Raw genomic sequence first — 25,890 nt, forward strand, 5'->3', positions numbered from 1 at the left:
ATCCAATTTGCAAACTGCAGACTGCCAGGATTGTTTCTCTTTTATAACTTGCGACACTTGAGTATCATGCTGTAAAAGGGTAAACAATACTGACATCAATCTGAAGTTTGCTAGTTACAACTTCTTATGTTTAACCATGGACTGTAGAAAAATATGGACGATGTCACTGTGACGTCACCCATTGACTCTCCATGGAGAAGGGCAGGTTCTCTTGAAATAATTTGTGAAGGAACTCTGCTTCTTGGCCAGGTCACATGATTTACCAGGAAGTAACAAGATGCGGTAGTGAACGAGCTAGCTATTAATAAACATTTCATATAGTTCATCAGCTGCTATGTACCTGGTTAACTAACTATGTGATTCGTAGCCTACTTTGGAGTAAACATTCTCTATCAAAAAGCACCGTTATGGACAAAGCTTTGGTCTCCGTCGTTTTAGCCATCCTAATCGCCCACTGCAAATGTAAATACGAACCTACGTGGGAATCGATTGACTCCCGACCTATACCTGTCTGGTTCGATCAAGCCAAATTTGGCATCTTCGTGCACTGGGGGGTATTCTCTGTCCCCAGCTACGGAAGTGAGTGGTTTTGGTAAGTATCCTATGAAATCCGCATAAGTCTACAATCTACAGTAGCCTATATAGTGTGTTCTTTAGAAAATTATTCAATGACCAGAGTACAAAATAGGAGAAAGCTGTTTTACCAAGTTCTGAGCAAATCCTGGGTAGCTGATGGAACAGCCATCTTGTGGAGTGAAACTGTTAGCAACTGGTGGTCAATGACAGAAGACTACACATATATGAGGGGAGTTTACACGGTATGGCTTTTTAACCAAAAATGTACCGGTGTTGCTGTCTACATAAAGTAAATGTCCAGGAAACCAAATTATGAAGTGTACAGTGTGATAATAATATATATATAATAATAACAATAATAGTAGTAGTATTTGCTTAATGGATGTTAACTAGTTGACCTTCAATTCTTTGTACATTACAGTGAAGTAGCTATCTGCAGTGTTTAGTTAATATCAAAAGAGGATGTAATGTGAACACACAGAACAGTCCTGCAATTGAAATGTGCTCTTACCAACCACCTAATGGCTGAAACGTGTCATAGAAAGTCTAATATCAGGGATAAAATCATTGATAAAAGTAGCTTAATTAGATATCAAGCAAGAAGTTATGCTTTTTTATACTTGCAATGTCATGCAGTCTACTAGTAATGTGATGTGATAAAAAGTTAATAGGATATGCTCACATTGAAATCTTTGAAATAACACAACTTGCCACAAAGGACAAGCATTTTAGGGATAGAAACCTTCTGTGAAATAAGACTGTAGCAATTCTGACTGGCCCTCGCCTGTTTTTGTTATATTTTTTTGGAAATGTTCACTTGAAGAAGTTTTGACACCTTTTACACTTGTGTGTCCACAGGTGGTACTGGCAGGGGGAGAAATTGAAGCCATATGTTGATTTTATGGAGCATAACTATCCCCCCGGCTTTCAGTACCAAGACTTTGCACCCCAGTTCACAGCAGAGTTCTTTGATGCAAAACAGTGGGCAGATATCTTTGCTGCATCTGGGGCAAAATATGTAGTGCTCACAACAAAGCATCATGAAGGTTTGTAAGCATTTTTGAAAGACTACTTTCATGCCCAAAGGAATGTGTTTTTAACAACAAATAATGAATAATTAATTTCAGGCATAATTGGTTAGTCCAGGCATGGCTGTAACCTGGGCTGTGTTTAGACAAGAAACATATAGGCTAACTCATGTGATCTGTACAGGTGGTAGCCTATAAACCAGCTAATTAAATGAAAATTTAACCTGGTTTTCTGAACATTTAGGTGGAATGTTACTAGGTGGCTCATTCAGTTAAAGCAACACGTTGTGCTACATGGATGATGCCCAGCTTTGTGCAAGCTTGGCTGTTGGCTGCTGTGGTGTGAAACGAAGCAGGCTGTTGACACCACGGTTTTCAGAGGAGAATCACTCTTAATCAGTGCTGTGGAATCACACATGAATACAACTACAAATAGTCAATTGGATATTCCAAATTAAAGTGGGAATTGGACATGTTTAGGCCCAGGTTAGGTAACCAATTTATTTTAGAAAAAGGAATACATTTTTTATTTTTAAAAAGGAATGTCCTTGATAACTGTTTGATAACTGAATTATCGTTTATATGAAATCTACTTAAATTTTAATCTTCATATTTTGAAAAATGTTCTGCTGAGCAGAGTACATAGGCTTGTACAATCTCAAAGGTCATGAAAATTTTTCCACTCAAATAGATGTTGTCATTTTACATGCATATATGTGTGTCCATCCTCAGGTTTCACTCTGTGGGGCTCCAAATATTCCTGGAACTGGAATGCGGTAGATGTAGGGCCAAAGAGGGACCTGGTGGCAGAGGTCGCCGATGCCTTGCGAGCACAAAGTGACCTCCGTCTGGGACTTTACCACTCCCTCTTCGAGTGGTTCAATCCCCTCTTCAGGCAGGATGCTGCAAACCTGTTCACCACTAACCAGTTCCCTAATACTAAGACCTTACCAGAGCTATATGAGATCGTCACAAAGTACCGACCAGAGGTGTTGTGGTCTGACGGAGATGGCGATGCCCCAGACAAGTACTGGAATAGCACAGGATTCTTAGCCTGGCTTTACAATGAGAGGTATGGAGACTATTGGGAATCTTAGATTTGTAACAGTGGCCAGAGAATGAGGTTTCATGGGCCCCTATACTCCAATAAGCATGAACAGGGGCTCCTAACCTGTTCTTTAAACATAACCTGCAGTGTACCTTACACTTTTCATTTTAATATGCATATTCATGGAACTTCATGGACATTACAAGTTTGCTCCAATTAAATTGGCCTTATTAGGTAGATTTAAAAATGCATGGTACCACCAAACAAACTATTTCTTTGTGTTTTCATAACAACACTGAAGGTTCCCTTCAAGTGAAAAAGTACACACTGTCTGTTTTATTTCCATCCTTTTATTCCAGAAGATACTTGGGTCATTGTGGGTGAATGAGTGACCCCTTTGGATTTTCCTGAAATTTGACACAAAAAAGGCCATTTTGCACTTAAATTCACACAGAATTATCCACTTCCTCTAATGTGCACAACATAACTATATGTAATACTGTTAGAAGTGTTATTATATAAGAGCTAATTAAAGGGTTCAAACTCAGTGGCATGGATATCAAGATCCCATATCCGTCTCAGCATTTCCTTTAGATCCTGGGTATTCAACGGGGGGTCCATGATCAACCCCCCCCCCCCCCTCATTCCGTGAACACATTGTCATCTCACAGGGCCTGTTCTTCTCTGTATTCTGGACCTGATTTACCTTTCAGCTTCAACTTTTAAAAACTGATTATTATATGAATAATATGCATTCCCAGTTGCTTAGTTTTCCGTCAGGTTAGCTCAGTTACGCTATCCACAAAACAGATTTTATTTTAGTTTACTTTTTGTGGGCAACAGGCTAATCGGGAAAATCATTTGCTTTCACTTTTTTTTAGGGCTTTCAGTCATCTAAAATAGTTTATGTACAGTTCATAACCTCTTGCAAAATGTATGCATTGCTGTAAAACATCCACTTCAGTGTTAGCTAATTCTTTAGATCAGATGTGCTTTGATGGTTTTTTAAGCATACTAAAGAACAGCGGTTCCGAAGCTTTCTAAGACAAGCCACCTCCTGAACCAATTCATTTTCTATGACCCACACTACCCCTTTGTAATTTTGACTTACCATATGTTCACACATCTGTATGTATTGTGTAAACTGTAGCCTGTGCAGTAGTGAATGGTATGTGAGCAGAGTTATATTTATGAATGTCTGTGGAAAGTGAATTATGTGCAGCAAGTTATTTTTTTCATATGACCAACATCACTTTTTTGCAGTCCGGTGCAGGAGACAGTCGTGACCAACGACCGCTGGGGGTACGGCACCATCTGCAAACATGGAGGGTACTACACCTGCACTGACCGCTACAACCCCGGACACCTGCTGAAACACAAGTGGGAAAACTGTATGACCATCGACCAGAAGTCCTGGGGATACAGAAGGAACGCTGAGCTTAAGGACTACCTAACCATAGAGGAGCTGCTAAAGGTATAATTATGTGCACACAGATGCTACTTGCTGGCGTTCAGCAGGGGGTCAGCTTGTTGATTACACAAAAACCTCATGTCACCTGAGGCCTCATTTATAGACTTAAGGCAGTTTTCATACTAAATTTGAACAAACAACCAGTTCTTGAATTGTGCATATGCATGATTTTTAAAATGTGGATATGAATAAATGAAGTTGCATATTTCACTGTTTTCTCTGAATTTATGAAGGGACCTCCTAGGCTCTAAAAATGTGGTTATATTCTTTTTCTAAGGTTTGGCAACAATACCAGCTTAGCTGGAGCCCCTTTAGTGTGAATAGCTTACAGATCAGTTTTCTTTAGTCTTGTCTTTTCTCTCCGCGTGAGCTGTGCTAACTCTCCCACTAGTTTTCGGTCTTTAAAATCAACTGAATATGGCACACATATACACCAAACTGCTTTATTATATTATGATGTAATGAGGCAGCTAGCTTAAAAAAAATTAATACTAACTTGTGATTGCAGAAGCTGAAATGTATGATAAAGTACACTTATTAAATATCTTGGTTACATCAACACTGAGCTAACAGTTTGGTGTGTATACAGCGAGCTGCATAATGTTCGTGAGAAAGACATTTTTTCTTAATTTGGCTCTGTACTCCACAATTTTAGGTTTGTAATCAAGCAATTCACATGTGGGTAAAGAAACAAAATACATTTTAGTTTCGCCATGTGGACATTAACAGGACATTTTATGCACAATTACAGAACATTTAATAAATGGTCCCCCTGTTTCAGGGCATCATAATGTTTTGGACAAATAGCATCACGGGTGTTTCTGATTAGTCGGAAGGTGCGTTCAGTTGCTTCCTTAGCGCAGGTATAAGAGAGGTTTCAGTATCTAGTTTTGAAAGTCCGTTATTGGAGTCTGTTATTGGCATTTGTCAAAATGAGGACCAGAGTTGTGTCAATGAAAGTCAAGGAAGCCATTATAAAGCTGGGAAATAAGCGTGGACAATTAAAACAGGTGGACGCTAATTTCACTGTGCTTTACTATATTCAAACATTAGGCCATCACACAGAGTACGAACAGCAATTTTTCTAATCCTTTTCCCTAATCCTTTTCCCTTATGCCTGATATTTTTGTCTCCCTGAAATTCTGTGTACACCAACTACAAAGTATATGCGGCAAGTACGCACCTTCTCACAGTGTTGTTCTTAAATACTGATCTCTGTGTAGATACTTGTAGCCCATGTTCTTGCACTTTGTTTCCCTTATTTTCTTTAATTAATACAATAGTGCATCGAGCTGCTTGCCATAAATACAACAAGCTATATCACTGAATTAGTCAATATAACGAGTCCACCAGAAGGTACGGGGGACATGCAATCTTAATTTACAGTAATTTTGTAATTTTTTTCATTAATCTTACTTTCTTTTGTGAATTTTATAAAAGCACCACATGTCGCTAGTCTATCCAAAATGTCGTTTCGGAGGATTTGACCAAGCGTACTATATTTATGTCCCGACCGGAGATCAGTCTGCACAGACAGATGTTGAATGTGCAGAGGAAGTAAGATATGTTCTAATATTTGCAATATGAGCTTTAACATGCTCCATTATGAATTGTGTGGATGAGGGTGTGTTATTGACAGAGGGATAAATCACTGGTCTCTGTGTTAGAGAGTGTAGATGAGGGTGTGTTTTTGACTGGGAAAATCACTGGTCTCTGTGTTAGAGAGTGTAGATGAGGGTGTGTTTTGTTCACAGCAAAATATTTTGCCAAGAAAAAATTGTTTGCCAAGAGACTTCTTGCACTTTAAAGTTTATGTATTTAGTATTTTTGATTTTACTGTAACACCGTGGGCCAGTTTTGTAGATGTTGATTAACCCTAGTCTAAAACTAAATTATTTTCAGTGGAGATTCTACATATTAAAGTAAATTTAATCTGGACCTAAACTTAATCTGTGTCTGGGAAACCATCCCCATAAGTAATTCAGTGTTTTTATGACAACAGTTTATAAAAAACCTGCAATAATGTTAATTATGTTTACTGATTAATAAATCACTGGTCTCTGTGTTAAAATGCATACATGAGGATGTGTGTTAGTGGGAGTGCTTGTGGGTAATGGGACGGAGTATTGTCTGGTGCCTCACAGAGAAAACAGTTATTTATGAATTATGGGCTTATGAATAGTTTGTTTTCATGAATAATCACTTTAAAAAGCACCCAATTGAAAATACAAATCTGTACCTTTCGTGAAAATTAATTGTAAAACACAATAAGCATATCGACGCGGCAATTAGTGTATCAATGTATGATTGTTTAGAGGGAAGCTACGATAAGGGGTTGGTAACGGGTGAATGGATGCTCTCTGTGCCTCAGACACTGGTAGAGACGGTGTCCTGTGGTGGGAACCTCCTGATGAATGTGGGGCCCACTCATGATGGACGAATCGCCCCCATATTTGAGGAGCGTCTCCGGCAGGTGGGCCAGTGGCTGGCGGTCAATGGGGAGGCCATTTACAACAGCAGCGCCTGGAGGTCCCAGAATGACAGCGCCTCGCCCGGAGTCTGGTCAGCACCCACCGTTTCGCAGAGAAGACAGTACAACACTTCCCCACCCAAAATAATTACCTTGTTTTATTGCAGTTTAAACAGTTGCCACATGTTGCCTTTCAAGGATTCAGGCATATAATCACCTCTGTGTCTACTTCCCCCATTTTTGGATTTTTAATACATTTAAAAAAAAATTTATTTTATTTATTTTTCTTTTTTACAATATTTCTATCAGGGTTACGTTCACCTTCATTTAGGTGTGTTTTAATTCCCCTTCTCAATATTGATTTAGTTCTGCAGTTCACTATTCATTTTTATGCGCTTACACGTATGAATGCAGAAGACATCTGTTTATACAGTAGCCAAGCTGACCCATTTTTTAAAATGATGTCAGAATTTAAGGTGTTTCATTGAGTGTTTAATATGCAGCTTTAATGTATTGGAGCCTCAGCCTGTATCCGCCTGCTGTCACCATTTTATTTTGACCCAGTGTTAAAAGCTTTAAAATGTGGAAGGGTAAACTGTTTTGTGGAATAATATATGAATAGTAAATGACTTGCATGATTTGTTTATTATGGTAGTTTTAGTTTGATTGAGAGCCACACATTTGAAATAAGTGAGTTACCTGCGCTAGTTTTGATACCATCTCAGTTTGATTATTTATATCTCTAAATAGGTACACTTGGAGGCCAAAGGAAGGCGCCATCTATGCAGTCATCCTGCAGTGGCCTGACAGTGGATATGTAGCTCTCAATGAACCTATGGTCCTGGAGGGAAAGACTGAGGTAAGGACACTGGAGAATCAACCTTCTATGCAGCAGCCAGCACTTTGCTTTACTATTTCATCATGACTTCTGTGTCATCCAAGCAGTAATAGTATAAAATACAGAGCTCAAACTACCTAACTATCAAAACGTGTAGATTGTTGAGGAGAATACTAAATAAATACAAAAAATGAACTATAACATTTTCCACTTTTAGAAAAAAATAATTTAATGAAACTCTGTCATTGTTTATTATTGTTATTTGAATTTTATGTTTATAAATTTTTTAATTATGAATTTGTTAGTCTGACTTCTGCTGACTGGTGCCCGCTCACGCTCTTCACAGTAGATAGGCTTTAGTGCCTTACAATAACCGTACAACTGTTTATTTTTTAGTTCTTGTTTTTATTGTCCTGTTTGCTTTAAATCTCTGTTCCATGGCAGATCCCCATTGTAAAACGACTAATGATATCTGCTACTCTCATTGCTCTCCACAAGGTGGTGCTTCTCGGTTATCAGCAGCCTCTGAAGTGGCAGCCCTTGAAGCCCAATGGACTGAAGGTGTTTCTGCCCCAGCTTCCTTATGGCCAAATGCCCTGCTTTTGGGCCTGGACCCTCCGACTAACTGGAGCAGGATAGAGTGGGACTGTCGCCTTTAGTTATACACACATTTATTTTTTGTTGTCATCCAGGGAAATTTGCTTGAAATCATGAATGAATGATGAATCAGATGAATCAGAGTGATTGCACACCAGGTGTACTGTGAATGGAGAGCTCCATGTTTTTTTTCTTTTTACATTAACTGTACTGCATTCCTAGTAAGAAGAAAAGGGAAAGGAAATTTATTTTATATGCTGTGCAATGTGGTGAAGAACCAAATTCAGATGCATTTTTCCAAAATTCCAGAGAATGAGAGCCAGCTGCATCAATTTACCTACAATTTATGTGGTAATGGTGGAGGTGCTTGGGATATTCATCAGATATCACAAAACTTAAATTTGTTCCGTGCATTACATCCTGTACCAGGTTATACCTCAGTAGGGTTTGTTATCATTTTTGTCTTTTCAACATTTATACTGCTGTCATTACAGCCACAACAGCCCTGAAAGTGATATATTGTTTATCCAAACACCCCTGTTTATTCCATCTGTGTGAGCACAGCACAAAGAATAGTGCAGTTAAATTAATCCCATACCTGTTTGCCTATATATAGCATAAGGGTCTTTTTACACCTTTATACAAACCATTGGTAGGCAGATATATATGGTATACCATTCACTTATCTTTGAATATTTCTTGATGGAGCCCAAAACTGCTTGTTTGATTTTAGCACTTTAAATATCCAGTAATCATATGAGAGCACTTTACTGAACAATGTATGAAGACAACTGTATGAAGACAACTTTAATTAATAATACCTTTTTCTGAATTTTAGATATCATTTTTAACCGTTTTTTTTTTACCAATTATTATCAATATAATATCTGGAATAAAGGTGACTATGGTCTGTGGTTCCACATAATGTCTCGGCTTGGTTTTTTGTCAATGGGTAGATGTAAATCCAGTAATAGATTTGTAAGCCAATATTCATTACATGTAAAAAATAACATTTTGCAGAGCGACTTACACGTTACATAAAATCCACTAATTCCGCTGGATATTGTACTTATGTGATTCAGGTAAGATACCTTTTTCAAGGGTGCAACTGCAGTAAGACAGCAAGCAGAAGAACAACACAAAGGAACAAGCTTGACTCCAAAAATACATTTATTTGTGTAAATCCAATTGTTTAGCACCAAATACCATGGAGTCTCTGAAACACTTTTTTTAATGAATTTTTTTTTTTCAAAATTATAATGTTTGCACTTAATAGGAGTGTATGCCCTTATCTTAAGTTTCTTGTTTTTACAGCAGACAGGGTAATCTTCTAAAAAAGATATTGATCAGCCATGATTATTTATAGCAACCCCATGGGATAAACTTTTCAGGTCTGCTGGACCCATTTAAGACCAGCAGAGGGCACACAGGGTTCAGAAATAACTGCAGTACCATAAGTGCTCATAACCATCTTTCCCATGTCATCCCCCTTAAATAGCTGAAAGCAAAGAGAAAATTTGTCCAGGGTGACGTTACCATACAGCCACTTCGGCTGTGTTTGCTCTGCTTCTTTAAAAACAATTGATCAATGGCTATACCATGCTTATTCATGAACTGAAATACAGGTCCAAACTATTTTGTATTCAAATTGCCTGTTATTGATAATGAATTTTCTCTTTTCCAAGTTTGGAAAGCCAAACAGTAAAAAGAAAAATATATATACATGAAATTGACCTCTGGAATCACGCATTGTCAACATGGGTGCATTTTCAATGGCTTATTTTATTGATTCTTTGTCTCCAAGGTCCTTGACTGACTTGGAAATTAATATTGGTGTACCATCTTTGAAGACATTCCAACCCATTAAATGCTCCTTCAGGGAGCTAGAAGCTAGGAGGCTCCTGAAGAATTCTTGGGCAAGGAAACATGAGTGCATCCTGTGCAGACGTTTTTCGGAAAGTGTGATGTATAATGATCGACCTGTGGATCCACCTCTCTCCATCTGCCACGTCTGTGATTGACGTGGCTTCAAACTGATGGTTGAAAGAGCAAGGACGTTCCACTTGCCTTATACACATTTCTTCAATTCCTCCATCTGCGCATTCTTTCCTAGCATCCTCCAATGGGTTTCAGAGCATGTTAAGGCATTCTGTTATATTCATTAAATAGTGATGTACCCAATGAACTGTATACAGTTCAGTGAATGTACCACTTAGCATAAGCCTTCATCAGCGTAACATCCTTGTAATGGCTTCCCCCACGTGTAATCGTAAATATTACAATATATTTCCCATCAGGGGCGTCACTATACTAGACCAACCCTAGTGATGCCACTGATGGGAAAAATATTGTAATATTTACGATTACAGGTAAGAAGGATGTATAAATGTTTCGACCCCCCCGACCTGTTGTTTTTACCTCTTTTGGGGAGGTCCAAGTCTTAATTAGGGGGGTCAGAACCCCCCAATCCCCCCCGTAATTTGAACCCTGCCTTACACTCAACATCAGTGCCCAACCTCACTAATGCTCTTGAGGCTGAATATATGAATGTAAGCAAAACCCTGCAGCCATGTTTCAAAATCTACTGGAAAGCCTTCCCAGAAGAGTGGAGGCTCTTAAAACAGCAAAGTGGGGTCCAACTAAATATTTATACCCATGGTTTTGGAACGAGATGTTCAACAAGTACATATGGGTGTGATGTTCATACTTTTGGAAATGTAGATTATGTTGACCTGAGAAGTTGTAATTATTTTTCCTCTGGGAAAATGTCTCTCAAATTTGAAGAATGAATGCACCCTCTTCCTGGTAACCTGTCATAAAATTGTTGGTATCCCATATAATCTCTAGTTGCATTTGATGTATTGGTTGTCATGCTGGCTTTGAAAATTATGACAGTAGCGCCCAAGCAACTAGACTCTCTAAAAATTTTGGACCCAACATTGTTAGAAATGTGTTGAAGCACTCTGATGCCCTCTAAAGGCAAGTCTGTAGCATGATATTGCATCTAAACTGTGGTATATGTCATGACTGATAGGAACAGAAATGAGAAGGTTATTATTTCCAGTTTAAGGATAGGGCACAATCGATACAACAAAACCTGCATATCATAGGAATACAGGTGGTTTGCATGAGAAATGTCAACAGGAGGAGTATGTAGAACATATGTTACGCTATTGAGTAAATATGAAAGAATATGTCATATGATTGAGAACTTATGAACAGCTGGATTAAAGGATCTGACACTGAAAGGAATACTGGAGTATGGAAGTAGCGGTTATAGATAGCCTTCTTGTTTCACTTCTTAAATTAATGTGGTATCGCATTTAGATAAAACTTGATGACATTCAAAAAACTGAAGATTGCGCTAATTCACTAAGGATGACAACTGAAATTAATTTTTGTAAATTACATTTTCTAATTTGAGCATCATTTTTTGACAAAGCATGAAGAGGAATTAATTTTGTGTGCTAGTAATTAGAAATATTATTTTTTCTTTTGTATAATCAACTTGTACATACTGTGACAGATGGCGGGGAGAGGTGCGGGGATTGGTGGTGGAGGACAGATACCTGGCAGCACGTTGGCTCCACCCCCTAAACACAGAAGGAGGTCCGGCAATAATCATTATGCACTCAAGGCTCAGGGATAAAGGGAGAGCCGAAACATGAGGAAATCGCAAAGTACCGTGAGGGAAACGCATTTGGTGAGGAGAGAGAGTATTGTGAGAAATAATCGTTTGAATTACTGTTGTGACCTGGACTGCCTGACTACCCGCTTGTGCATTGACTTGTTTTGTTTGAGAACCTGGCTTTGGATTTGAATTTTGGAATACAGACACGGATTACGGATACAGATTGTGGAACTGGACTGATTGCCTGATTTCCCCCTTTCCCCTTTGTGAGTTTCCCCTAATAAACTTTCCTTGTTTAATTGTACTTCGTTTGTGTGTTTTGGTTATTCAACTTGTGATGTGGAAACTACAGACCCCTGGTTCTGCAACAATACCAAATCAGTATTCTTTAGACTGTATTGGAAATGGGCAGTAAGCTTCCAATGACAATCATTTGATTGTCCAAATCCTGCTGCCAGTGGGGATATTTAAAAAAGCTGTTGGGTGTTCTCCTCTAATATTTCTGTACATGCTGGTCTCATCAATGACTACAAATACAGACATGAAGTAAAAAATAAAAAAAGTTAAAATAAATATCTGCTACAACCTTTTTATAATACTGAGGAGTATTTCAAATAAACTTTCCATTTTACCTAACCAGTCATATAACTGGCATAACCAATCAATGTAAACAGGAAGTCATTTTTCTACCTGGAAATCATTTTGTGATTTGTAACTGATTCCTATCCTATGAAGACAAAAAAAGTTGTTCCACTTCTTACTTGTGGGCTTGGTTTATGGTTCTTGGTTCCCATTTGGAAAAAGGTTATCATTTTCTGCTTGTTTGATAGCTAAAAGGAAGTCCTGAACAGAAGCTGGTACATTACCAAAATGTCAGTTAGTGAGCTCAGAAGATCTACACATGAGTTTTACATGGGCTATATGATACGGCACAAACGCAATCGGGTATAACATTTAGTCAAATTTTCTTACATTTTTTTAATATGAGCAACTGACCTGTGGCAAATTAAAAAACCAATTGTGATTTTTTGCTGTCTTTTGCTTTTCAAAAAATATTTTTTGGCCTGAATATCCAAGTTACTGTTTGAATTATGGTGCATACCACTCACTAAAAAAGCAGTTTACCATATTGGCATGCAAATATATGCAAGCACATCCTCCAAATTATATTCAAATCCTCACCTCCTGAGGGGAGCTATGGTGTTAATAAGTGTTGTTCTCATGTTCACAGGAAGTGTCAAGACATACTTTCTAATATGACAAAATAATAACCGGCACAGCTTATGTATTCCTCTGGATAAATATGAGCAATGTTCAAGTGTACCATTTCAGTTTTCATTCAAACATGGGCCTGTATTCAATGATAAACATTTCATTTTCACACACTGTAGTTGACAGCTTTAAATGTGTGCAATGTATTATGTGAAGTGTTAGGGACCTCTGTGTTTCTCAACTTGCTAAGATTAGGGGTTGTAATGTGGATGTGTGCCACAGCCTGGGAAAATTCTGACCAGCCTCAGGTAGCATGTTATTGATTCTCCCATGGAGGTTTGATTTCTGCCTGACAGACTGTTCTCATATCATTGTACATGAGCAATCTCCTCTGTATGATTGGGCATCCAAGAAAGAGGCCATTTTCTTCTTCCTAGTTGTTTTACAAATTTTTCTATAGCTCAATACTGAGAAAATATGACAGATTTTTTCAGGTTATGAAATTAAGCATATCAAGTGTGAATTGTCTTGATTGGACTCCTCATTATTTTAAGGTGAAATTCTAAGCGGGTCTCATGATATACCATTTGAAAGTATTAAAACTCACAGTTCTGTCTCTAAGCAATTTTACAGTGCCAATGTTTTACCATTGTTGTCCATATCACCCTTATAAACAAGCCAAAAGTACGGTGTGCATATGAATATTATTATCTCCGGTTTGTATAGATTCTTTGAAACAAGATGAGTCCACCTACAAGCTCCACTGATGAGGACTGGCCAAGCAGTCCTTCAATATACCCAATGAGACCCAGTAATTTAGCATTTTAGCCAATGAAAATACATTTCTAACAGTGTCTCGTTTGTTAGGTTTGCATGAAAGGACACGTATTGTTACTCCTGCAACAAAACATAAGCTTTCGAGTACACAAGCTGAAAATGTTACGCACTGACAAGGAAAGTTCTTGAGGCTTTATGCATAAAAAGGTTGTTGTTTTACAACAAAATTTATTTTTCAATACCTAAATCTAAACAGAAGATTAGAATTCTGGAGGCTGACGGATGTCTAGCCTTTAGAATATAATATTTGAGAGACAGACAAAATCATTTGAATGACTATAGGTATGTGCCCTCTGTTCCCTCTCTCCACTCTTCACTCCGTAAACATGAAAGGGAAGATCCTTGTGGCAATTAAGCTATGTTACTTATCTCCATATAAAGCTTGGGGGTTGTTGAGTTTTGATATTTGAAATCTCAAATTTTAGAGTTAGTTTCTGCTAAAAGCAAACCCCAATGTGGTACAATTTGGTTTTGTTGCATGGAAAATATTTTGCCTGAAGGTAGAGACCACAACTGGTGAAATTTAATAATTATTTGTCTATGAAGATTCATCTCTTGTTGTCAGGAGCAGTTGAACAACTTCCAGGTTTCTTTCTTTGATAGCTGAGCTTGATTGTCCCCAAACATAGTCATGTTTGATCTCTTTATAAACGGCTTAAAACCTGGAATATTTTGATAATAATATCATTGTGCTTAGCCTTGTGCTTATCTGCAGGATTTCAACCATGACATGTCAGTACACCATTAGATTAGATTAAGCATCTTTAGGTTGTGTGGAACATAATGGCATATGAATCATGTGTGCCACTTTCTTCAGTCTTGTGGAACACTTTGTACCTTTGTTTAAAAGGTGCTATGTACTGTAAATAAAGATTGATTGGTTGATGTGTATGCCATAGAGGAATTGCAGTAATAAAATCAGTTCAAAAGAACACAAATCAACATATTGTATGAAGTGTAACATTTCCAACTGTCTGAGTTTGAGACAAAAATGGAAAAAGACAGAGAAACAAAAACAATGCAAGTAAATGGATCTCTTTGTGTGTTTCTTAATCTTAACCTAATCTAAGGTCTTCCACTCAAACTCAGTTAGCTGCCAAAGGAAGGTTGCCAGCTGTTATTGAAAACTTTGGTGTTAGCTTCCTCTTCACCATTTCTCCTGTCCTGAGACTCACTCCAGCATTGGTGGTGTATTTTGTTTCTCTAAATCTTTTCTCTTGAAGAATCTGTAAACAAAAAGAATTAATTTTAAAAAATTGAGCCCATCATTGCTGGCTAAAATCTAGTCTAGTCCAAAACCCTTAGTTTTCAGCATTTCCTGCTTAACATGATTGAAATACATAAATATTTACTGTACTGCAAATTGCATTTACAAATCAATACGCCAGTCAGCTAGATAAGAGCAAAACAGAAGCTTACATTGAGTTAATTGTTACCAAGAGCCCAAGTAGCCTGGTACCAGAAAGTAGCTAACGCTATAGCTTTAGCTGAAAAAATGTAACCAGCCCTTAATTTTACCCATTACCCATTCTGATAACCAAACAAGACCGCCCACCAACAGTAGCTACCAACAGCAATAACTAGTTAGTTAACGTGTGCTTTCACTTAATTAAAAACATTTCAAGAGACTGTTAGGTACAGTAATATACTAACATTTTAAAAATTTTGATAGTGCCCTGTATTCAGCATTTGACATCATTTAAAATTCCCATGATGCAGTTTATATCACAGAAATGTACTCTAAAGGGGTTTTACAGTATATTACAGGATGAAATACAGCTATTTACCATAAATATTACAACGAGAGGGCTAACAGTGCAAATGCTATTAGGCTATACTGAAAATAATCAAAACACAGGTCAATACAAGATTACATTTTATATCTAAAGCTTATACGGTACCTTTGTATTGTAGGCCTATGTTGTAAATGGAAAAAGAATGATATTTGTCCTACAAACGTCTTCCAAGCAGCATGGTACATCAGCTACATGTGAAGCTGTGTTTTATGATCCCAAAGTGTTATTATTCAGTCAGGTGTTGAAAAAGCTCTAAATTACAGAACATTACAGAACAGGAAGCAGGCTGTCCAATTTCCATTTCAATTAAATGTGTTTTGTCAGACTTTGCATGTGTAATGCACAGTAGCATTTTGGACTCCTGACTGAAAAAAAAAATCTGAAGATAGAGTTTTGAATCCAAGTGGTTCCACACTGCAGTAACAAATATAAACAGTGGTGTCATGTCCGATTTCTGAATTTTGGCCTCTCTAAGATAAAATTAGTCTTCATATTTTTCGAATTTGTTATTTGTAATATTCATGATTACTCCGGAATATATGAGACCAAAGTATTCTTCTAAATATAGAACATAGGCTTACTATGGTAAACACCTAATCCTCAATCCCCATGTTACTAGTTCCTCCCACCACTCCACTGGTATCAGAGATAATACAACAGTCACTAGCTATTGCCTCCATGGAACAGGGTTGAACATTTACCCACAATAGACATGGCGACATCTTAACATGAGAACTTTGTTGGTACCCAAATCACGAGGTGCATTGCGGGAGTTCAATCAGTCAGCTGCAGGGGCGTGGGAGTGAGTTTGACATTGGGGGGGACACATTTTTACTACCCAGCCCCTACCCTGCTCATTAAATTTCATAGTTAGTTGAAAAGTTCATCGATGTCACCAGAGCCAGCTATAGATATTAAAGATGCGAATACATGCCAACCTCATCCATTCTCACCTGCAAGAGCTGGCTTTGTTTCTTTATTGCTCTGTATGTATCCGAAAAATCTCCTAATCAGTAATAGTAACAGTAGACACCCTCAAGAGGGCACAGAAATGAAAGCATCATGTTTAATAAACTTAATTTAACTGTATTAACTTAATTTAACCCTCTGATGTTGAAATGTGTGGGTTAAATACATCACAAACTTTCTGTTTTTAAACAAATAACTAAATTCATACATAATAAATGTGCATGTGTCTTACACAGAGTGTGGGGTGCAGATGAGGCATGCCAACTGAACAAGTTTGAAGAAGAGCTACTCTACGCCTCAACACCACCTCCGCAGCACCTCTCTACCCATCCAAACTCTCTACTGACACATATGTAATCTATACAATCTATCAAAACATATCTATTTACATTAACAAAAAAGTATTAGTTAAGAGTTCCCCTTTCACCAGACCAAACTTGCACTCTAATATATATATATATATATTTGGTCGCAAAACACTCAACTACATTTTTTCGCATCATTGAAATACTGTTCAGTGTAACTTTATGTAAATATGTAACGTGTATGACTGTCAAACAGTAATACAATGCATTGTGCCAGATAAACATCTGACTGGATCGAGACTAGAGTCACTTGGATGAGAGGACAGTGAGTCAGTGATCCGAGAGAGAATGCGGAATGCCTTTTAGGAGGCAAGCAGACAGAAGTTAAGGTAGGTACCTTCTGTTAAACCACTTTTGATTCTTTGGTTCTTTGGTTCTCTCTCTCTCTCTCTCACACACACACACACACACACACACAGAGTATATATTTGCAGAACAGATCCATTTGCTCTTCCAATTAGCTTGGCTAATTAATGTAAACTAAATATTTTCATTGTTGTCCCAATATTGTCATTGTTGCCCAGATAGATTTACAGTGCCACCATTTAGCAAAATATGCTGTTGAAATGTTTAGCGTGTTTCAGGCTGTGAGTTCTTATTGTGGGAAGTGTAATACTGCCACTCTTATGCTGAAACCACACTATACGCGGCCCCGCCGCGCGGCGGAGCCGCCTCCATTCATTTTGAATGAGGGGTGGCGGCCAGCCCCCGCAAGGCATTTTGGGATTGCCGGCGGCGCGGCGGGAGCGGCGAGGCCGCAGTGGAGATGGCAAAAATTCAACTTTGACCCCCTCGCCGCGTCGCGGTAACCAATCTGATGTGATATAATGATCCGTCAAGTAAATTGTCCCTATTTTTTTCTAATTTTAGTTCCACATTCTATCGTTCCACAATGGAGGACCTAACTCGTAATTTCCACATCGGGTTTCCCGACTTAATAAAATCTCCTACAGAGACACTGATAAGAGGAAATAGCGTGGAGAAAAGTCTCTGAAATTGTCGGTGGCTCTGCAATGTAGTTATCGCCGTTAGCTACTATCACTGTCCAGTCTGAATAAAAATCATTTTTGCAGTAATCTAGCTCTGAAAATGTTAATAAGCTGCCTAGCTAGGCTAACTAATGTGTAGCTATAGTGAGTAACAACAAACAATAACAAACAAAAAAAAATCTTCCTAATGTATTAGTTGCTAGTTGTTCGTTTCTACCAGCCACCTAGCTAGCTATTAGATACAACTTTGAAGGAATTATCTGGCTAATTTGTCAGACAATGTTTTTGTTGTTGGTTGTAGACATTAAACAGCCTAGCTAGGCAGCTGACTAACATCTTTCAGATCTGCATTACATTACATTACATTCATTTAGCAGACGCTTTTATCCAAAGCGACGTACAAAAAGTGCATTTTCATGATCGTAGACAACTGCTGAACACGGGTTCAGTAAGGTACAATTACTCATTTTGTAAAGCTATTTCTAGCCGAGAACAAAGAACACTATCCTGGTCTGACATCTGCAAAGCCAAACTAGGCAGAAGAATAAGCTACAGTATTAGGACGAATACAATTTACCAAGAAGTGCAGGGAAGGGGCAACATGTAACAAGTGATAGGAAAAGTTTTTTTTTTTTTTTTTTAATATATACAGCGTGGTGGTGGCTATTCTAGGTATAGTCTGAAGAGATGAGTCTTCAGGCCACGGCGGAAGATGGATAGTGAGGGGGAGGTTCGGAGAGGGACGGGGAGTTCGTTCCACCACTGGGGAGCTAGGGTGGAGAAGCTCTGTGATCCCTTTGGGCGGGTGGGAGGGGTTGCAAGACGCCCTGCTGCCGCAGAGCGGAGTGGTCGAGCAGGCACATAGAATTGAGTCATGTCCTGCAAGTAGATGGGGGCTGTCCTGTTGGCGGCAGTGTAGGCAAGGGTCAGGGCTTTGAATCGGATCCTGGCAGCGACCGGTAGCCAGTGAAGTGATCGCAGCAGAGGAGTGACATGGGAGAATTTGGGGAGGTTGTAGATGAGTCGGGCAGCGGCATTCTGAATCATCTGTAGTGGCTGTATGGCACAAGCTGGCAGGTTTGCAAGGAGAGAGTTGCAGTAATCAAGGCGAGAGGTCACCGTAGCCTGGACGAGCAGCTGGGTGGAGTGTGTCGTCAGGTATGGTCGAATCCTCCTGATGTTGTACAGGAGGAATCTGCAGGACCGTGATGTTGCCTTGATGTGCTCCTTGAGGTCCAGCTGGTCATCCAGGACCACCCCCAGGCTCTTTGCAGAGTGAGAGGCAGTCACTGTGGTGCCATCAACCGTGATTGAGAGTTCACGAAGCAAGGAGGTCTTGTACGGGAAGAAGAGCAGCTCAGTTTTGTTGAGGTTGAGCTTCAGATGGTGGCTGGCCATCCAGGTGGAGATGTCAGCCAGGCAGGAAGAGATCTTATCATTGATCTGTGTGGCCGAGGGGGGGAAAGAGAAGAAGAGTTGTGTGTCATCTGCATAACAATGATAGGAAAAACCATGTGAATTAATGACTGAACCAAGAGATCTGGTGTATAAGGAGAACAGCAGAGGACCCAGTACAGATCCCTGTGGCACTCCCGTAACAAGTGGATGAGAGGCAGAGGCAGACCCCTTCCAGGTGACCTGGTAGGTCCTATCTGCAAGATAGGAAGCGAACCAAGACAGGGCAGTCCCGGCAATTCCCATCCCAGCCAAGGTGGAGAGGAGTATTTTATGGTTGACCGTGTCAAAAGCTGCAGACAGATCTAGGTTACTGCAAAATGATTTTTATTCAGACAGGACAATGAATATGAAACACGATATTAAACCCGGTCAACATTTAACGAACACAACTGTCTGTCAAAAATAGGTGACACGCCCACAAACAGCCGACTGTGGGGACGCGGCGCGGCGACAGGCGGCCGTCGCCGCGTATAGTGTGGTTTCAGCATTACGCCGGGCACCCACCGCACGCGTAGCGTAAGCAGCTCGGCGAAGCAGCACGGCGCGGCGCGTAGCGTGTCTCCACTGGTTCCGTTTGTGTCGCGCAAAGGCTTGCTTAAAGCTCTATAGTAGATCTCACAGTCTGCAGTGGGATTACATAGTGTATTTCACGTTTGTTCACGACTGTTGATTATGGGTTAAGTGAATACTTTGGTGAGTTAACGAAATATTACTGAAAACAGTTTGTTAATTTGGTAATATTTCGTGAACTCATGTAAATACGTGAGAAAGTAAACGCTTTCAAGAATTACCATAAACTTAAATCGCAACGTAGCCTGCATAATAATCAATCTCAAACTGTATTAATTTATTTGCATGGTTAACAAGCGTGCCAATTTCATGAAGAATATGTAATGATCATAATAATAATAAATAATCCGTAATCAACCATTGGGAATTCCCGTGTTGTCTTGTCATTCACGTCAAAACATTATAGGATCAGATTTAGTAAAATCAGATAATCATGAAAAAGATAGCGTAACAGTTTAATCTTGAAGGGATATGAACACCAGAACGCCATGAACAACGGAAGCTTTGAAGTACAAGTGCAATAAAGGCTTGCTTACAACTTCATTTATAAAATAGGTGCATTTTCATCGGCAAGACCACTAAATAATCTGATTTTTTTAATGCTCTGTGGATTATCTGATTTTTATTAACAAGCCCGTTTTGAAAGCACGGCGAACGAAGACATCGGAGAAGTCAAATAGGCTGAGCAATGGTTGGTTAAAAACTACCATCCAACACTCGAGCTAACAAACCGCTGCTCGGTGCATTCACTTCTACGTCATTCAATAGGCTACGTCTTTCTGTGGTGTATTTTCAAATTTACCCCACCCCCTCCCCAAAATAAGATAGCGAAACTAAGTTTGCCTTTTCCCCAGGTTCCAGTTTTTTTTTTTTTTTTCTTTCTGCAAGGACAATACAAAAACGAAAAGGCTTGTATTTTTTAAGCTGCTTATAAAATATCTAGGTAACTAGGGACACACCCCCAGTAATATAAGGATGAAATATAAATCAGAGCATGTATACCTAGCATTTTAGAGCATATTTCTGTGTATAAACAGGCCATCGTGACGCGCTTGTGTCGCGCGAGCTTCGCAGCCGGTTTGCGACGCGTTCGCTTCTGGTGGAGACGACGTCGCCCGCTGCCATTGTAATAACAGTACTTCAACTACGCTTCAGTTACGCGCGTAATACGCGCGTAGTGCGCTCGCGGTCGATACGCGTGCGATGGGTGCCCGGCTTTAGGAATAAAATATGGGTAACAAATGATTGAAGAAAAATATTTGTATTGTGGATGGTTTATCATCCTGATTTTGTTTGTTTTAGTTTGTGCCCCCTCAAAAGTTTTGGGTGTACTATGCCTCTGGATATAAATGTGACCTGAGCTTGATCTCTAAGTCCACAAAACCCAGGTAAGATTCTTGCTTTGACATCAGGTATTCATAAACCTTGATGTGGCATGGACACATCGTAAGATCCTGCAGGGCTGAGCATGCCCAAAGATGGTCATACATGGTTGCCTTTTTTCAACAAATGTAAAGTATTGTTCTGTCTTTTGCCGCACAAGAAAAAAAATCTTTTTTTGTGCAGAATGTATGTTATTCAACTATGCTTAAAGAAATAGGAAGATCTCCATATGACCTATTTATAGTTTAGCATCACCGGAGGTAACAGTTTCTTAAAACATGAAGACTGCCAGATTCATCATAGCTTATAGAACAGATTAAAATAAAAAATATAAAATCAGTTTTTAGTAATGTTCTAATTCTAAATTGCATAACTTTAAAACTTATTTTATCAATTAATTATTTAAGAAGTGAGGATATCCTTCGTCCAAGTCTAAATGGTTATATAGACTGTTGTAAAATCTCGTGACCAAACACGACCGATAGCACAAATTCTAATTAAGTAGATCATCACTTTATATCAGTTAATTTCCACAAGCTTGATTAATGTGCTTATTACTCAGTTGTTACTTATTAAAGTCGTTAAAGTGAGCAAAAAATTAAAATATGTTCATACTTTAGAAAGCCCTGAGAGACAAATGACCTCTGCGCACCCCCCGCGGGAGTTCCCTATTGAAAGCGGAAAGGCCGGAAGGTTGTTCGGTCGCGCTGGGGGATCCAATGACGTCACGAAAGAAACGTGCGCACGCCCGCACGCGCTATTATACGGGCGCTCTCGCCCTGTCTATTCTGGAAAGTGGTGCTAGGAATAGACCCATCAATCTCCAGATCAGACTCACTGTCCCCGACTCTTAGGGAACCTCTGAAACGAGGAATTCACCGGCAGTGTTTAGGCACAAGTGTCAAAGAACAACGATACTTTAGAAGTAACTACTGCAAAGCAGACTGCAAAATGTATGCCGGATATATTTAATGTTGTGTACTGTTTTCTTCCGCAAGTGGGACGTGTCAAAAACCACACCTTTGCTGAATGAGTTGATCTGTTTTAGTTTACCAAAGTTGTATTTAGTTCTGGTATGACACTGAGTGGCTTGACGTGTGGGCACGATGACGTAACCAATACATTTTATCGACAGACAACATTAACCCAACCATTTTTTGCGACTGTTTATTAGGATATGTGGGGAATACCTAGTTGAGTGGACGCGTAGCCTATGTTAGGAATGTTGCGTAATATCATGAATTTTCCTATGCAGCAGTTGATTGGCAAACAGAAATAAAGTGTTTTCATTCGGTTTCCATCAGTCTAGAGCGCTCACTCCTAGATCGCTCCAACCGGATTACGCTGACAGGAAATTATTAGTATTGTATGTCAACTGTCATACGATTTAATGTATGGCTGAGAGTGCGTGCGCGCTTGTATGTGACCGAGCGGTGGGTGGAACTACAGCCCGTTCCGGGAATGTTCCATGACGTACTGACAGGATGGGGGTTAGCAAGGGGTTCTCGGCCGCCGGTTGTTGCGGATGTTCATGGTTTTCAGAGATAGAGAAACAAATGTATTTCCACTTTGGTAGCGACGGATGCCCACATTTCTCGTACTGTATGTCAAATTCAAATGGAAATCAGCGTGTGTACAGAAATTCTTCATCCGGTTCATGCATGTGGGTGCCAGCTCTTATGTTAGGGCTGTTGATCAGTACAAAATTAATGAGGAGAAAATTTGATTTATGGAAAAAATACTTCTTCACGGCTATTAAATGTTGCTTTGTTTCAGCTACCTTCATATAACGGTAACCGAATACCTTTAAGTGGAAGTCTGCCCTGTTAATTGCCTCCTCATGTGTCAGCTGTCTGATTTGGTGCTATTATATGCTATTTAATCCTTGGATAAATTATAGTTTTGTAACATAAATGTGTTTTTAAATAGACCGATCTCTTATTAAATGATAAGCATCTTATCGCTTAACAATCTTTCTGTCGAACTGTTAAGAATTTACTAGTAACGCTTCTGGGAAACGTAAATAAGGGTTTTTAAAACAAAGTTCAAATTTGCTATGTGTAATAGCATAAATTGTAATTATTAATTTAAATAATTAAGCATTGACTTAACAAAACTGAACCCAGGGGACGCTTTCATGTACAATCAGGCTGTAGGTAGGGGGTTCACAAGGCATATTTATTTATGAATGATTAGTACATTAAATCAATGCTTTTTTCCCTACAGATAAATCCCAAGTGTCTTTTAAAGCAAGAGCTGCGTTCATTTTTTTTTTTTTTGTTAGTTTTTAGGCATGAAAATGTCATCACAACATTACTGTCATCATTAAGTTTGGTAAGTCATATACATTTCATTGTTCATTGTCAATTACATCAAAGCCAGTGGGCATTCCCACTTGGCACATGGCTACATATGTGTCCTGGCAAATAGAGCTGCCAAATGATGCTGCAAACTGCTCTGTGATTAGGTGAACATGGAGCCCTTCTTGCGTTGAAGCTCTGAAAAGCAACAGCATCAGAGAGTGTGGACATGAGTCCTTGTCTTACATGTGTCATTGTGCTGGTTGAACATGCTGTGTTGTGGTTATAATACTTCTGCTTTCTTTTTCAGTGTTTTGATAATATATGTGACCTCAACACTGAGACATACTGGATTTGTTATAATGAAGAATTATTTATGTGGCGAACCATAGTGGATAATCACACCCTGAGGACCTGATGTATGTTACACAGCAAAATGTTTTACACTGATGGAGTACATTATAAACAAACAGTGCACATATAAACTCTTAGTCTTGAATTAGTGATGACTGCTTTTGCTGTGCAGTCTATGGCATTTAAAAATTTTCCATGTCTCTGGAATTTGAACCCTCAACTTCTGTCAGTAGGGCACTCACTAGGCCAGAAAATAATTACAACAAAGCAGAAGCATATTACATTACATTTATTTATTTACATATCAAGGGTTATGGTAAGAGTTGGAACTGGGAATTGTATTAGTGTTAGGCATGTCACATCTGAGTATGACATATTTGGGCAAGGCCCAAGGCACAAGACCCCTCTCAATTACAGCCAGGTTTGGTCGGGGCCTGAAATCTGCTGAGAAATAAAATACCTTGAAAACAGACCATTCGGGAGGTCCGTTGTGTAGATAAAAAAGTCATTTGCTCATCCATCAAGTTGCACCTGACAGGCATTCTTCCAGCTGCTATTCAGAGGCCAAAATAAGCCACAAATTACAATGAAATGCTAAACACTGTTACTTGGTATCAGTGCTTCCAGATGTCCTCATAGATGTCATGAGGCTGGAGCCTTCTTTTCAAGGGTGAATTATGAGGAAGGTCAGCTGACCAAGCAGGATGGTTTATCAGTGAAAGGCAATGTGCTATATGGTGTGGGTCATTTGTACAGGAGAATCTGGTCTATACAACTTCCAATAAATAAAGACTCCTCTCACTGGTGATGTAAGGGACAAAAAGAGCTCTTCTGAGAGAAAGGATCCATAATTTCCCTAATGGAAATGGAAAATACTGTGATATGTTGTAAATATCTGGACATTTTAGAAAATAAAATAATACATACTTTTCACAGCAACATTTTAAAAATCTAATATATATTATACATTATACATTGAAATATCTGAAAATGACAATCATTTGTATACTATTTATCAATATACTATGCTGCCATATCTTTTCTGATCTTTATATTTAATTTCAGTATGTTGCATATTATATAATGTGATATCTTTCTCTATTTGGATGTTGAAATTGAATGTAATGATTCTAGGATAAAAATAATAAGTATTTAATCATGAAACCTCGGGAGAGGTTAGACATCCCCACTTTTTAAATCTTAGACATCCCCACTTTGCTCTTTCCATCGCTCTGATACAAGTGAATCTTGGTCTGATCTGTCCACAAGGCCCTTTTCCAGAACTATGCAAACTATAACCTGTACATCTTGCATTTGTGGCTAACTAGTGGTTTGCATCTTGCAGTATAGCCTCTGCATTAGTGTTTGTGAAGTCTTTCACACACAGTAGTCACTGTCAGGAACCGCTAATTCACCACTTAGCCTGTTCTGGGCTGTAAGAAACTTCAAAGGGCTAGATCAGAGCAGCCTAGAGATAAGAAACAGTGAGCAGGACCTGGGGGGGGGGGGTAGCCATTAGACGTGTAAATGTGTGTGCGTGTGCGTGGGTATGGATGTGCATGTGTGAGTGTGTGTGTGTGTGTGTGTCAACTGGGGTGGCCTAGGAAACCTCATGCTGCCATACCTCATACTATTAAGATTCAATATCTTAAAATTGGTTAATGCATCTACAGGCACTATTTTGTGATTGTGGGTCAGGCCATACCAGAATAAAGCGAAGTGTCACTGCTGGCTTTGTACCTTGGTTTAATTATTGCCGGATCTAGTCAGAAGGGTTCATTACCACCCCTGTAAGTGATAGATCCTTTACATCACTGATGCATCTACACTCGCTTCCTGAAGTGATTCTGATCTGTCGAACAGGTGTTTGGGTTTTTTTTTTTAATTATGGTGAGAATTCTTTGGTTGTCAACTGTAGAGGTCTTCCTTGGCTTACCAGGCCCTTTGCAATCGCCAGTGCTTTTTTCTTTTTAATGATGTTCCAAACAGTTGATTTTG

The 25,890-nt window shown here is 39.0% G+C and overlaps 1 protein-coding gene across 1 annotated transcript; it reads left to right on the forward strand.

Annotated features, from left to right (window-relative positions):
- Positions 1–208: 208 nt before the first annotated feature.
- fuca2 (alpha-L-fucosidase 2) lies at positions 209–8,953 on the forward strand. The gene is made up of 7 exons (XM_064334754.1): positions 209–592; positions 1,435–1,622; positions 2,337–2,676; positions 3,916–4,126; positions 6,495–6,685; positions 7,344–7,452; positions 7,930–8,953. Exons 1-7 carry the CDS (start codon positions 408–410, stop codon positions 8,068–8,070), a joined length of 1,365 nt encoding a protein of 454 aa, XP_064190824.1. The 5' UTR covers positions 209–407; the 3' UTR covers positions 8,071–8,953.
- The last annotated feature ends 16,937 nt before the right edge of the window (positions 8,954–25,890 follow it).

This window comes from Anguilla rostrata, chromosome 1, assembly GCF_018555375.3.
Source record: "Anguilla rostrata isolate EN2019 chromosome 1, ASM1855537v3, whole genome shotgun sequence".
NCBI lineage: Eukaryota > Metazoa > Chordata > Actinopteri > Anguilliformes > Anguillidae > Anguilla > Anguilla rostrata.